Source organism: Idiotropiscis lumnitzeri, chromosome 5 (assembly GCF_059441095.1).
Source record: "Idiotropiscis lumnitzeri isolate Australia: NSW breed Sydney's pygmy pipehorse chromosome 5, RoL_Ilum_1.0, whole genome shotgun sequence".
NCBI classification, from domain to species: Eukaryota; Metazoa; Chordata; class Actinopteri; order Syngnathiformes; family Syngnathidae; genus Idiotropiscis; species Idiotropiscis lumnitzeri.
The window spans coordinates 24,584,119-24,599,326 of NC_142395.1; the positions used below are offsets into that span (position 1 = coordinate 24,584,119).

A 15,208-nucleotide genomic window follows, 5' to 3' on the forward strand; every position below is an offset into this window, starting at 1 on the left:
TCCACTCAAGTGGGGGCGTGCGCGTTCACGTTGATTGCGCGCTCTCGCTACACGCGCCGCAGCCAGGCTGGCAAGCAGCGGCGGACAACGACTGGAGCGCCGCAGTGAACGGAGCCACGAGAGCACCTGGACCTTTCTCCAACCACCCCCATTGCGAGGTAAAGTGCGTTTAATAGCATTTATTTCCTTCGACTTTGACGTCGCAAGCGCCTTTTGAAATGGTTTCGTGCACGGCGTTGACGCGATCACGCGACAGCCGCCCCCCCATGATTGATGTGCTTCACACGGAGAGCGTGGCTCGTCAAACCACCGAGGAACCGAGTAGGAAAGCCGTGCCGCGTTTTCCTCTTTCGGACGTCTCACGCTGAGCCATAGAAGCTTACTGTACGCACACAGAGGACAGGTAGCGCTATTACAAATGTGTTCTTGTCATTAGCATAAAGGTAGCTAACTATCTCGACAAGTTGCCTGGAGCCGAAAGGTCTACGGAAGCCTGCTTGGCGCAGGTGCCCTTGAATAAAACCACAAGGTTCGTTGGCGTTGTAGAATTATTTTCTTGATAAAGTTCGAGCTAAAATGGCTCAAACCGAGCCGCGGGGAGCGTTTAGTGTCGCCTGACCAACCTCTCACACACTCTCACGCCTTAGAAGTGTTGAAGAGGGTTTCGGAGTAATTAGACGAAACCTGGTGAGTTTAAACGCAATTAAAAGCTGGCTTACGTCTGCGTGAACTCGTTTTGATCAAATTTCTGCTCCTCCAGTGCTTGTTTGTCAACAAGCTGTTGTGACTTGACCCATTTAGTCACTCACCAAATTGTCTGCTAGATTTCATCTGGTTTTCATTTGGCGTTTGTATATTGACAAGGGCTGAACGATTTTGACAAATATTCTGATTGCTATTCAATATGTATATATTATTTTCTTAAGGTCCTCTTTCAGTGTATTTTTTAAATAAAAACATGCAATAAATGAATCTGTATTGCAAAAAACAATATCAGATGTATTATCCATGAATGTTTTGGCCTTGTATGTTAGGCTGGTGCTAAAATAAATGCAAATGAACCATAAATTAATATGAAATACAGTTTGCCATCTTTAATTAGAGTCATTAACATCCTGAGCACTTTGACTTGCACGATTATGCCATACACGTGTGACTGGCAGAGACACAATAAATCAGTTACATAGTCATAGAGTGGATTACACAATAATATAAACAAATATGTGGCTTTATCATTTAAAATTTTCATGTTTCATGAAACAATGGTATTCAACACAAAGACTCGCCCTGAATTTTTCTCGACACTATAACAAATAGATACAATATACATAAAGACATGGAAAAAAAATAAAATACCTTTATTCCTTCAATTTCATGTTCATTTTACATGCCCGGTACAACTAAAGGTTGTTTGGACCGATCTATTAATGACAACCAAAAAATTGCAAATAACTACAATGCGATTTCGATTTGAAGTCGATTCATTCTTTTGCCCTAATATTGACAATGGGTTCGTTTGTCAAGCAATGTAACCTGACACAAAGCCCGTTCAGATTGTTTGATCATTGAGCCTTCCTCTGTGTTTGTGTGTGTGTGTGCGTGTGTAGGTGTGTGCCCTTCTAAACCTGCAGGACCTGCTTGAAGAATCCAGAATGCGAAAGACCTTGAAGACGGAGAAAAATCATTCGGCGGTGGAGGAGGAGGAGGAGATGGATATCGCGGCCTTGTATGTTTTGTCGAGGTGTTGCTGGAGGCGAGGGTGAGCAGACAAAAGAGGGACTGACAAGCCAGTGGAGCTGTTCTCTCTCCCTCGCTGTCACCATGGAATAAACCAGGAGGTGGAGAATGCTGCAAGATGCTCTGCAAGCCAGTCGCAAGCGACGGCGCAGTCTGAAGGCTGAAAGTAAATAGTGGAGAACAAGAGGCGGCTTCTTTCGTGCTGCTTTGTCTTGGTGCGCCAATCAGTGGGGCCTCCATCATCCTCCAGAATGTGCCTCTTATTAAGAGGTGGGATTCTTCTTTTTAAATCCCCACTGAGAGTGGACTTGGTTGCCTCCAAAGCAAAGAAGCCTTAAACCAATTATCAGCGACGCTCAAGGCGATAGTTGGTAGTCTGGCCTGTCTGCTGTATATAACAATGCAGGAATCATTTGAAAAAGAATGTATGCCAGACTACAAGACTGCGCCCATGTCCTGCAGACAAACTGCCTGTTTTCCCCGTTTCCCCGTCCCACTCTTCCTGCTCCTCTTATTCACGGCTCCACTGGCTGGGAGCATACACATGGAGGCCATCGAGAGCCACAGCGAATTCAGCTGCGAGCCCATCCGACTGAGAATGTGCCAGGATCTGCCTTACAACACCACCTTCATGCCCAACCTTCTGAACCACTACGACCAGCAGACAGCCGCGCTCGCCATGGAGGTACGTGCATTGTGTTGGCATTGTATGGTTGTGTCAGAACGCACTGCGAAATTGGATAGCCGCTTCAGGGCATTGGTGAGGGGGTGGGGGGGGGTAATTACAGTGTATGAGCAGGTTTGTCGAAAACTGTAAAGCAAAAGCGCTCACTGTTTCACATTGTCGTGTTACGCACCTGCTGAAGGGGAAACAAAAGAGCTCAAGAGCTCAAACATGATTACACTTGTGAAGCGGGAGAAAAAATACTCAACAATGCGGCCACAACTAATTCATAGTCGACAAATTGGAAGGTTTGCCAGAAACGGCGGTGTTGTTTTCATCTCTGTATTGATCTGTGTCATGAAGCATTGTAATGTCTCCTGGAAACACTATTAAATCATCCATCATTTATCCTTAGAGAAAAGAGAGATGCTTTGCACAGCAAAAAAAGGCGGGGGATTTATCTCTAGTTTTGAAATCTCTGACTATATCAGTAGCAATAGAAAATATTTGTCCTCATAAAAACACATTTGAAGCTTTGATTTCTACGCATTAGGTTTAGCTACCTATCGCAAAGCCATGCCAGCTAAGCCAAAAGCCTGTACAAAGTCGCATAACACGGCAAATAGAAATTACTCATCACTGAAACTATTTCTGAAAATTACATGTTTTGAGTCCAAAGAAATTTGTAACAATCAGGCCCAGACTTTTGGAAGGAAACAGATGCACACACAGACGTGCAAAGGAGACGCCACAAAATGCCGTCCGTGTGCGTATGAGTTGACGATGGATCCAAAATGAGTGGAAATTAAGTATGTTTAAAAATGTGTACATATAAAATATCCTGAACAAGTATCAATAGAAATTGCCAAAATTATTAGTATAATGTTATTACTGGTTACAAATTTTTTTACCAAAATTGTATAGTTGGAAATCGACTAAATGTTTACATTAGAAAAAAAATAAATAAATAAATACAAATGTGAATACACGGGAGTGAAGTAAGATCACGTTGAAGGATCTGTACAATAAGATAAATGCTCTTTTAACAGTTTACAACAAAACATTTTGGGGGGGGAAGACAATATAGAAAAAAAATTTATGACAACAAAAATATTGAGAAGCATCTCTTAAAGTGAAAGATTTTGAAAATGACTGCATTATTGTTACCGTCTTAAAAAAAATAATTGGCCTTCAAAATCAACAAGCACGCGCGAGTATGTCACCAAAACATTCAGTGGCAAAACGGCTGCTGTGAGTCCGTTACTTAAGATAATTCGTTTGATATTGCCTCGCCACTGTACACTCACACTGAGCAGTGGACGCTTAATTCTTTTACACTCCAAGAATAGAAAATTGTCTTTCAAATAAGACCACTTTTGTACCAGCTTGTGTTCCCCCAAGTTGAAACTGTTGGCACAATGTGCAGGCAACTGGATACATGGATGCTATTCAAGATACTTGTAGTCAGGCACTGAATATCAAAGAGTTAAGATCAGGTGATCTGCCCTCGTCGTGTTACAGTTGTCTTCCAGCTACATGTTACCGCTGCCGGAGACACGCATGGATGAATGCGTGCAGTCACTGAAGCTTGAATGAGTAGCGTAGAGGACGGTCACGCAAGCGCCACCTGAGCGACAACAGCTACCCAAATGTTTGGTGTGGTGAGAGCGGCGACTCTGCGTGCAATCATACTCGCGCAATATCGTATTACACTTCTTTCTTATTCCTTTGTTCGTCCCTGGAGACAAAACGTGTAGATCAAGGTGTGGCTGATTAGTAGTCGCTAATTACTGTTTGTGCAGGAGGTATTGCTTTACACCCCCCCAAAAAAATGCGTTCTTTCTTTTGAGACCTTATTACGTAGTCATTCAAACACAGCGCTGCGCGTTTAAATGAGAATGTCTTGCTTTTGTGGCTTCCGTTGACACGGAGAAGTCGTCACAAAATCTTCTGGTCAGCCTTGACGGGATCCGTCGCTGTATTTCATGCGCTGTTTCTTCACGTTGTCAAAGACTTCACTCAGCAAATTAATGCCGCTAATTCCCCAATGGCGTGTCCAAACATGGCTGACTGGAGTCTGTGAGGAGCATCTGTTAATGAACTCCCTTTGACCCACATGACGAAGTATCCCTTGTAACAGACACTCTGCGGCCCTCCAGCCATAGAAAGAGACAGCGCTCTGGAAATGGCCGAGCCGCAACTTGAACCCTGCTAGCATTCCTGCTCAGCTCTGTTCAGAGCAGACATTGTAGACCAGCTGGGAGTCCGACAGGAAATTTAGTAATGCCTATCTGAGGCCAAGCGCTACACAACAACTGATGTGTTGTGTTTACAAACCCCCATTTTACAGGGGTGGGAAGGAATGGTATCTCTTTTTGTTTGAGTTGTTTGTTTGTATGATGCGTATGCATAAACAATCGAAGGACGCATGGTGAGGTACGTTGTGGTTATTGTTGTCCAGGCGTTTCCCGGTTGTCTGTGCTTTTTCACGATCTATTGTGAGCAGCATGTGTTCGAAGGATTTTACGGCACTGGCACCTTCACTCACAAGTTTAATCTGTTCCGTGGCCCTCCTCATAATTCAAAACACTCTTATCTCAAATCATCTTTCCCCAATGGGATGCATAAAAGGGCTTTTAATCCGTTCTGCAGCGCCAGTAAAAAAAAAAAATTAAAAACCAGTTTTTTTGCTAGGTTTTTTTTACTGTATAATATATGTAAAACATATATATAAATAATACAATTGAATAGAATTTAAATCATGATTTCATGCTTTAAATCAAAGGGGATTATATGCCTGGTTGGTTATTTATCTCAGGGAAAACCATCAAACATATTACCCGGATTTGAAGATGTCAAAAGAAAAAGAATGCCTTAAGCTGTACTATTAGTTTTTTTTTTTACTGCATATAAAGAATGTATTCCAGTTAGTTATGTTATCGGTTGAACAGCTATCGCATTGTCAGCTGAAGTTTCATTAGCTTATCCGTTTCCCATTATGTGTTATCAATATTCTTTTGCGACGATCAAGTTAGGTTAAAGTCACAATGTGTAATCCTCCGTGTTGACTGTAAACCTCAAACTTGAGTTTCAATCAAGAGTCTGGAGGACGTGCTTGGGCTCTCTTTTTGAAGAATTGTTTGCGATCTGCTGCTTGGTATGACGTCTCCCACCCAAATCTACAGTGATTGCTTGTACGTACAGTTTCAGTGAAAACATAAAAATTTTCAGAGCGACAGCTTGTTTTAAAAAAAAAAAAAAAAGTCTGGTCACTTGAAATTCAAAGTACCACCGTATTTTAATTACAGCTCATTGTCATGATGGTTTTCCTTTATGAAATAATATTTTATTTAAAAGAGAGAGATTATCTCTGACATTATTGCAAACAATGTGTTTTGTTTCAACAGTATTATCCGCAAAGTCTTTATTTTTACAAAGGTGACTTTTCAATGGACTCAGCCTACTGGAACAAATGCCTTCTTCAAACATACCAGAGGAAAAAAAGGATAGCTTTCATTAAGACGTGGCCACCCCCCTAAAAAAAAGTCCTCGACCGACAATTAAAGGGTCGTTTCTTATGCTTTTATGCATATAAAAAAAAAATAAAAATGGATGCAATGACAGATGATCGTTGTGCTGCTGTAGCATGCTTACATGTTCGACTCCCTGAGAAAAATAAACGTCTGACAAGTTATTCTCATACAACGTTTCGATAATTTGAGATTCCTTCAAGTTATCGGTGCATGGATTCTAAATACTGGATATCAAATCCTTTTTGGATTTCAGTGATGGAATGGATTATTCCCCCTGGTTAAAAATGCTAAGCCACATTTATTTAGCGTGCATGCAACTTGTTTTCCAGAGCGGCGGTTTTGAGTTTCACCGACAAGCCGCGCTAACTATACTGCTACTTCCTGTGTGGGGGTGTGTGTGTGTGTGTGAGGGAGTGTGTGAGAGTGTCGAGGAGGCTAATGGTGCCAGCTGCCATCCTTCACTACCGCTAACTAGCTGCTCATCTCTTCCTCAGCTCCACAATGAAGACATTGATTTTTACCACCCAATCTGCCACAATAGTCTTTAAAACCTGAGCTAACAGGTGCAAAAGACTTTGAAGCTAAAAGGCTAAGTGCCTCTCGCTGTGCAAATGGGGAAATTCTGTCTTTGGGAATACGTCACCACGGCCAATCCATCCATCTGCCGTGGTGTTTTTATTGTTCCCAGTGGATGGGCTGTAGGTTGGGACAGTATTTCACGTCCATGCTTGTTGGAGATTTAGATGGATTGTATTACTACAATCGGGAAATAAGATTGGCTCATTTGAGTAAATGTGAGATTTCTTGCCAGTTGACACGTGTTAAATAACATTTACTTATGCAGACATTTGAATATGTTTGTCTGATTTATGCTCATGGAATGATATTTTATAACTATAAGTCGTCACGTTTGGTTTATTTGAAATATGTTTTAGTCTCATCCACCAGCAAAAACGTGTAAATGAATTTGACATTATCTACAGTGCTTAACAAATTTATGACATGAAGAGATCATCATGAACTGCCGTGGTGCAGACTTTCAATTTCAGTGAGCTCTTGACATTTTATTTTAAGATGAATTCACCGGGTCTTGTTAATAACAATAGTTTGACACTTTAAGAATAAATAATGTATATTCCTATTTCTTTAGTTTTTTTTTTTTGTCAAATGGTAAATTAGAAAATTCCTTGATTGATTGTAATTTTAATTTTCAACTAAAATATTGCTTCAAACGCATCTAATTGCATACAATACAAATTATTGGTGTTTGAACCATTTCTAAAATATTTAATGTCTTTTTTTTTTTTATCATTTAGTGGTTGTCGAATACTGTATATTGGTTTTCACATTAGCCGAAAATGAAAATAAAATTCTTTGAAAATCCATTTTCAAACTCATTTGCAACTGTCACGAATTAGTGTTGCTAAGTGACTTTATAACGATACATCTCACAAGATCTTTATTCTGTCTTGATACAAGCACTTGTTGGCACCTGGAAATACTGACACACTATAAAATTATATTCCTCCTTCTCCCGGGTGCTATTTTCTCCCCCCCTGCAGTCGTGAAACTTTTTTTTTTTTTTTTTTTAAATGTTAACTGCAGAAATTCAACCTTGACACCTTAGTGTAAGCGACTGCAGACAGACATCCTTTCATTCAGGTGGGTTCTGGTTACGTTATACACAAGGATCCATTTGACAGTAATGGCATGCTAATGCGGTTTGGAAGAATATGATGCCCCATTAGGACGATTGAGCTGAGCAGGTGCTCTTTAAATTGACAGTTCTCAAGCCAACTCATAAAAAAAAAAAAAAAAGAGCGATACAAATGGATGATTGACAGGACGGCAGTTTTGTAGTAAATCAGTGTTAAAAGACACTGAAGAGCTTTTCTTATCCCACAAGACCACCCATGACCATTAACTCCACCTACACAAGACAAAAGAGCTCAAGGGATCAGAATTTTTTTTTTACAAACTAAGACTTTGAGCTATTTACAAGATCCCAGTTACTGTGTATGTCCAGCCAGTTTGCTGATTTATTTCAAGTTTATAGCGTCAAGATATTTTGTTAGTTTGCACTATCAAAAGCTTCTATTGTTCAATTATTACAGAGAGTTGAAAAGATTTGTAAAGGGGGGGAAACAGACAAAGTGAGTGAAAGATAATTCTGAGTGCGTTGGACCCGAAAGTGAATTTAAGGACTAAACGGGAGAAAACGGCAGCAGAGTGACAGCTTGTGTAAAGTCTTTCGAGCCCTACTGTCTCCGGTGTTTGTCTTTCGCTCAGCGTGGAGCCTGTCCTTCAAAATACAACTTGCTATGCTTAAGAAGGGCCACCCCGGGGCCGCGAGGTCCCCGCAATAGACGGCGCTTGTGTGAGAGAGTTCACGACTTGTTGTGCTGAAGTGTGGTCTGCTGTGTCTTTTATCCCATTGTGCGTGAAAGAATTGAGTTTTTCCAAAAAAAAGTGTGAGTCGTTTTCTAGCGCCGTGCGTGCGTGCGTGACGGCTACATCTGAAGAGGCGCACTATTCAGCGAGGCCGAGACAGACAGGTCCTCATCTCGTTTAAATGTTCCTGTTTATTCCCGTTGAACTCTTGATTATCATGCTCGTTCTCACAGAGTCTATTGAAGCTGCCAGCCCAAATGAAGCAATCATTTATTTATGCCCAGAACAAAGGCGCTGCCTGGTGCTGCTTTTTTGGCAGACCGTTCCCATCGGCATAGCTGCCACTGCTGCTTATCCAGCCCCACAATGGCAAGTTAAGCGCGATTTAGGGGGACATTGTGGAGCTTTTTCACGGCTGAAACACCGTTCAGCTGCTCACCGCGGCCCACTGTCAATTACAGCTTTCCAATACGTTGTGGAATCTGTCCTCTCATTTACTGTACATTACATTGAGACATGCTTTGTACGAGAGCATATTTATTATTTCAACCCGTCAGTTTATCACACGCACATTGTTTTAAATTGATAGATATATTAGGTTTTGCTGAGGAATGTCACATGCGTTGTGTATAACGTTTCTTAATATATTACGTTTTGCTGAGGGATTGTAAAATTCCCATCATAGCACTTAAATAGCCACTTCTCCCCCAAAAAAAAAAAAACATTGCAATTAAATCTAAGTAATTCAAATTAAATTGGAATAAATTCTTTCAACTGTCACCAGCTAATGTTAAGCATGTTACGGGATGAAGACCGATTTGTTTTGGTGGTCGCACTTATCGTGATTTCCCCATTCAAACATGATGCCAAGACATCATCATATTTTTGAATAAAATCTGTATGCTTCGAAACCTAACGGACTCTGCGCTGTTGTCAACTTGAGTCGACTGTAAGTGGAGTCTTGCAGTGTTCAGCTTCGGTTTAACATGTAAATAAAGCTTATCCATGTCTTATGGACTTAATCTGAACCCGTGACCCGCATTGGAAAAATAACTGTGTGTGTGTGCGTGCGTGCGTGTGGGGGTGTGTGTGTGCGTGCACTTGCTGGTTAGAAATGTTTTACCCTTACAGGAGAGCCCAGCCTAAAACAAGCATCCTCATTTCCTCACATAAAAACAATCAAGACAAGGAAACTGTGATTATGTTCTGTAGCTCGGGACGAGCAAAAGCATGGCGACTCCATAGATCTCCTGTAGAGCTGTGCGATTAATCAATTGAATAATGTATTGCAGTTAATGGGGACAGTAGTTTTTCATCGATTTTTAAAAAAATTTTTTAACGTGCACAACTTAAAAATTCTGAAGCTTTCCTACCACTCTGCTTAATTTATTTAATTTCTAATATTGTTTTTTGTATGACGCAAAGAAACTCGTTAAAGGGTCTCATGGAATTAATGGACTTTGTCAGAGACATGTTGCCTAATATATTTATACATTGCAAAAGCTAGTGATTAATAGAACCCCACTCTAAAATTTCGACCTGAAGTATGTGCATCCAAACCACAAATATATTGCTGAGTTGACATTGCATCAAGTGAGGGACCGCGAGGGAGCTGGAAGTGGTGCAGAGTTGCTCTTCAACAAGAAAAATACTGTCCGTGCAGTTTAACGGCTCAATTTTATGACGTTAAATTGTTCAACATTTAAAATGGAACGTTATTAAGGACAATGTTGACTTTTTATGTATTTTCAAAAGACAGCATTTTTTTCACATCTTTAAAGATAGAAGCAGTTATTATATTATGCATGTGCCAGTTGATGCATGTAAAAAAAATGTTTCATAGCTTGTTTGGTATCAGAAGAAATGAAGCTGCCACAACCGCAGCCCTTGATAAAAACCCATCCTTCCAGCATTAAATAAGAATCAAATTAGCGATTTACTCTATATTGGCTTCAAAATGTCATGATCAAATCGAACCCGGTGTCAAAGCAACAATGCATGATGTGAGTGTCAGTTTGAATTACAGCTCAAGGTCAATAAGGAACATATTCCAGATCGCAATGCTGAAAATCCGCCGCATCCCTGCTCATTATTCACCACCCTTCACATTCGCTCTGCCTCTCACAAAGACAAAATGTAGATTTATCAGCAGATGGGCTCACGAAGGCAGCTTGGATTGCGTGGGCGCTATCAGATTGATCTGCATTTTCGGCGTCGCCGCTCCACTACATCGACACGGCTATCATTTCAGTTGACCTCCTCTCCGAGGCTTGTCTTGCATCTCGTCCGATCTGACATGCACCTGCATGCTATCTGCCCTCGCATGCTTTCAGCCTTTTAAGCGAGTCCTGCTGCATTGTGCGCACACGCTCGTCCTTTACCCTGTTATCCTCCGAGAGACAAGGGCCTGCTGGAGCCGCCACATCACCTGTTGCCATGGCAGTTAAATAGGCAGGGAAGGACGGGCAGGAATGGAAGAAGGCACACATGCACGAAGGGGAGGGGAAGCGAAGGCAAAGGGGATAATGAGTGCATGCTGACATGAAAGAGGGGAATTATAGTCCGAGTAGATTCATAATTTGAAATGTTTCTATTGGGGGTCAGTGGTGATTTTTGTCTGATTTAAAAAAAATATATATATATAACGATACAGTTTGATAAAAGTAACTTCTGCTCGAGACATTTGCCACCATACAGAATAAATGAACATTTCGATTTATTTCGCCCCTATTGATTGACGTTAAAATAATTTCAAATCTACCTAACAAAGAGAAGCAAAGTTAATGAATGCTGATGTTTAGTGGGTTTCAAAAAAAGAGAAGGTGTGAAGGAGGTGGACAAGTGCTTATCCAGTATAATTGCGAGGGTAAATTGGAGGGAAGCAAAAGACAAAATGAAGAAAGGAAGAAGAAGAGGAGGAGGAGGAGGGGGAAATGAACGTGAGGGGGAATGCCATTGTCAGCTTTGTCCGTTCCTCTTTTACTGAAGGCTGGATGGACATGGATAAGAGAACAAATGAATGAAAAGCGGCGAGTGCGAGAGGCGGTTGCTTCTTTCCGAACTCCCTTTTCAAGTGATTAGTGCGCAGAGCATCACGGTGGCCTCAGTTTGTCTGTTCTCAGCCAGCGCCTGTCATTGTGAGAAGAGAAGGCAGGACCGCAGAAACTTTGGCTATCTTGTCAGTTTGTTCCTTACGCACATTTAACCACGTGAGGTGACAAAAAAAAAAAAAAGTGGAAGGTATCCCGGTGGACGCGAGACGAGAGACAGAGCAGCGATTGTTACAGATGGAATAAAGGGGCTAAATCATAATTGTCGCTGTGCATGCATTCATGCGTTTAATGTACGATGTCCAAAATGGTTGAGTGAGACTTGAGAGGAAAAATATCTTGACTTTTGGCTGAAGGTGAGGTGACCGCGAGTATTTTTAATCCCTCCCTAAAGGAGTTCTGAGGTGCTAAAAGCATGTGAGCCGCCATGGAGAACCACGCAGTGATGCAAACTGAGGTGTGTTCTGACAGTATTTGGACCGCAGGGCCTGTGACAGCCCCATTCGCAGTGAGAGTCCCTGACTTATAAAAAAAAAAAAAAAAAAAAAAATGTCTGGGGGGTGGTTTGATGTCCAGATGGTCGCTGCTGAGGTTTAGCGGCAAAAGCCCACATTTTCCTCCTAAATATCTCCTCATGTTGAGAAGAAATACTTTGCTTTTAGTCATTTGAATGTGTGGTTTTAAGGGATTACAATTCAGATTTGTTTTGTGATAGGCACGGGGGGATGACAGCAAGAGATCATAAAATCAGTTTTTAGTTTGGTTTCAATACTGTCGGTTTTAAGATGTCGCTGTTGGAAGCCACTTGGCAAAGATCGTGTTAAGCTTTTAAAAAAAAAAAAAAAAAGAATGATCACTTTTTGTTTCTTTGAGGGCTTCAAACCAAAAGCCACTGACAGCTTTCAGTAAATGTGTGTGTGTGTGTGTGTGTGTGTGTGTGTGTGTGTGTCATTCTCACACTCCGCACCTCTTCCAATCCATTTGACTCCTTAATCCAGTGGGAAACGGCCACATTTCTTCCCCATCCCACCTCAGTTGTTCGCCGATTTTGCCACTCTGCCCCGCTCCCTCGTCCCTCCTTCCTTCCGTCCTTTTCTTTTCCTCCTCACCCTTTTTTTTACACTGTGCATGCGTTTGTGCTGCGCTGACAGACAGAATTCTCCTCAACTGCTTTAAGCACCTCACTTACTCACGGTTATACCCTCGGGCCAGACTGCTCGAGTACATAATGTGAAACAACTCATAAGTTGCCTTGTTTTGGGTCGAAAGGACATTGCTCATCCTACCACCACCGAGGGGGTGATGTTAGTAGAAGGCGCTCGACAATATTGACAAAACGGGAAAGTCAAGCAGAAAAATTACTCTTTTTTTTTTTTTCCATGTTGTGAAATTTTGTAAAAAAAAATTTTTCGTATATCGTTTTCTTCTTTTTTTTTCTCTTTTTTTTTTTAAGTTGACCATGTTTGAGGAGTTATTATATACCATACAGTGGTTTGAGTGGGTTCAGTCCTGTTTGTGTTAATGGAAACTGGCATCTCTCCCCTGGATTTCGCTATTCGACTTTTAATTGTGTTCCTATGTCATTCTCTGGCTTTCCCTCTTTTCATTTTTGCTTACTTTTTTTTCCCCCCTTCCTCTTAGGGTTCCTCCCCCTGAATATCGTGGAGAGACGGAGTAAAGAAAAAGAAACTTAATCCTTCCATTGAACAGGAGTTGAACCAGTCAGGGGCTTTTTCTCATTTTGCTCTGTGTCAAAAAAAAAAAACCTGCTTCTCATTCTAAGCGCTCACACTTGCCCCTCACCCACCCACACACACAACGCCATACACACACGTGTGCACCCCCCCCCCCACACACACACAGACGATCATGTTTTTTTTTATTCTATTACTTTAATTTTACTGTTTCATTGATTTAGCTTTATCTACAGTTCACTTGCATACCGTACCCTGCTCAGAGCACACAATTAGGAAGTGACATATAGCTCATTGTTCTACTGACACCATTAAACCTCTTTGATTTAATAGAACAGTGACTTAATGGCCAGCTACTAATGCTCATTGTCCAGTAGAGTGGGACTAAAATACTGTTGGACATCTCGTCAGCTGGAACTGGATAAATATGCAAATGTCCTGATCTTTCACCTTACGTGTTGTTACCTCTAGTCTGGAACGCTAAATTGATCCAAAATATTGACATGTTGTGTTGTGGAAGGGGGGAGAGGAAATAAAAGGTCTTCCCGTTTGAGTTGCAGCTTAAACTCAGTCATGTTACTGCACATTGAGAGAGCAGGCCAGAAAGAGAAACGAGAAGGTTAGAAGCTTGGATCAAAGGAGGCTGCTGCCATAGATTTATGGGGTTCTTTTCTTGCTATCCCCTTCCTCATCTTTTTCATCTCTTACTTGGTATTTCCTCTCCCTCAGGCTACGTTTTCGGGATTTATGTATTTCACTTTCTCCTTCCTTCCCTCAGCAGATTACATCAGAATGTCTGACAATTCTTTTTAGTGGAGCAGACCCCACCCGGTGACCCCACTGTATGCTTCACACACTTCACCTGTGCATGCATGCAAGCCTTGCGCACTTCTCGGCTGGGCTGGTGGGACACACTGAAATTTCCGTTGCGAGAAGTGATACAACACGCGTGCTTTGGAGAATGAGGACACACAAAATGGGAGTCACGCACATTTTCACTGCTTGAGTTAGTCCGACTAGAGACGAACAAAGGTCCTCTTCCTCTGGCCAGTGAGACACACTGATGCACTCGCCGTAAAGTGTCGCCTGAGGCACCACATGGGCGTGCACGCGAGAGACGGGCAGGCACGATCATGGCAGTAAAAATCAGTTTGCATCAGATGCTGAGAAACAATAGACGGTTACAGTTCAGTTAATTTCACTATTTTGAATGTCTCCACATTGTTTTTGCTAAATTAATTGAGGTACTTAACTTAAGCAAGCGGTATATTATTCTCCATATTTGTCTAAAATACAGCCCTTACATCTCTCAAATGTCATCTTGCATGAAAATATTTTTGAAATTCAGTCTAGAGGGTGTTTTGGAACCATCTCTCCACTTTTCATCATTAAGCCAAAGCATGCATCAAAAAACAGCAAATTTCTTTGCATCATTACCCAATGTCAATCATTCCAAATTTGTCGTTACTCGTTTAATGCCCCATAGGCTAAGGTTGCGCAACGCAGCGACTGATCTGTCCCCAAAATGTCATCATCAACCGCCTGCATGAAATTGTCTACAACTTTGTGGTTTGTCTCGCAAGTGCCGCATGTTCCTACCGCACATGCTGTACGTTCTCAAAGATTGCCAATGTGTGAATTATTGAGCGAAGATGAGCGCAGTCATGCCCGCATGCAGTTGTGTGCATGAGTCCAAAACTATGTCACGCTGATCACGCACCGCTGCACCCATTTACTGGTGGAACATGTGCAGATCTGGAACACGGCAATTGAGAACGATCAAAACATACACACAAAGCCCGAGTGCACATACAAACACGCACAAAAGGCGTACACAATCACAGATGAATGGGTCTTAGCGTGAGCGCACTTGTACCCTGTAAGCATGTGCAGCCGCTTTTGTTGGCAGTCAATGAAAGTGAACTGTTTTTATCAAATATATTTTATATACACACACACACACACACACACACACGGAGAGGCGTGTTGTATCCAGGCAGGCATTATGTTTTGTTTTAATGTTTCATTGCGTCATGTGACTGTTCAACGCACAAAACCTCAACGGCCCCCAAATGGCCTGGAAAAAAAACTCAAAGCACGATTTAAATCTCCATCATCCATCTTTACATCTTCTTTTTC

At 41.7% G+C, this 15,208-nt stretch overlaps 1 protein-coding gene across 3 annotated transcripts in view; it reads left to right on the forward strand.

The window, feature by feature from the left end:
• LOC148337394 (frizzled-3-like) overlaps window positions 1-15,208 on the forward strand; it is a 23,930-nt gene continuing 8,722 nt past the window's right edge. For all 3 annotated transcript variants that reach the window (XM_088295737.1, XM_088295736.1, XM_088295738.1), the window contains exons 1-2: window positions 1-158; window positions 1,608-2,422. In XM_088295737.1, the coding sequence (XP_088151863.1) occupies window positions 2,138-2,422 (285 nt within the window). In that variant the 5' untranslated portion in view covers window positions 1-158; window positions 1,608-2,137. The remainder of the gene's footprint in view (window positions 159-1,607; window positions 2,423-15,208) is intronic.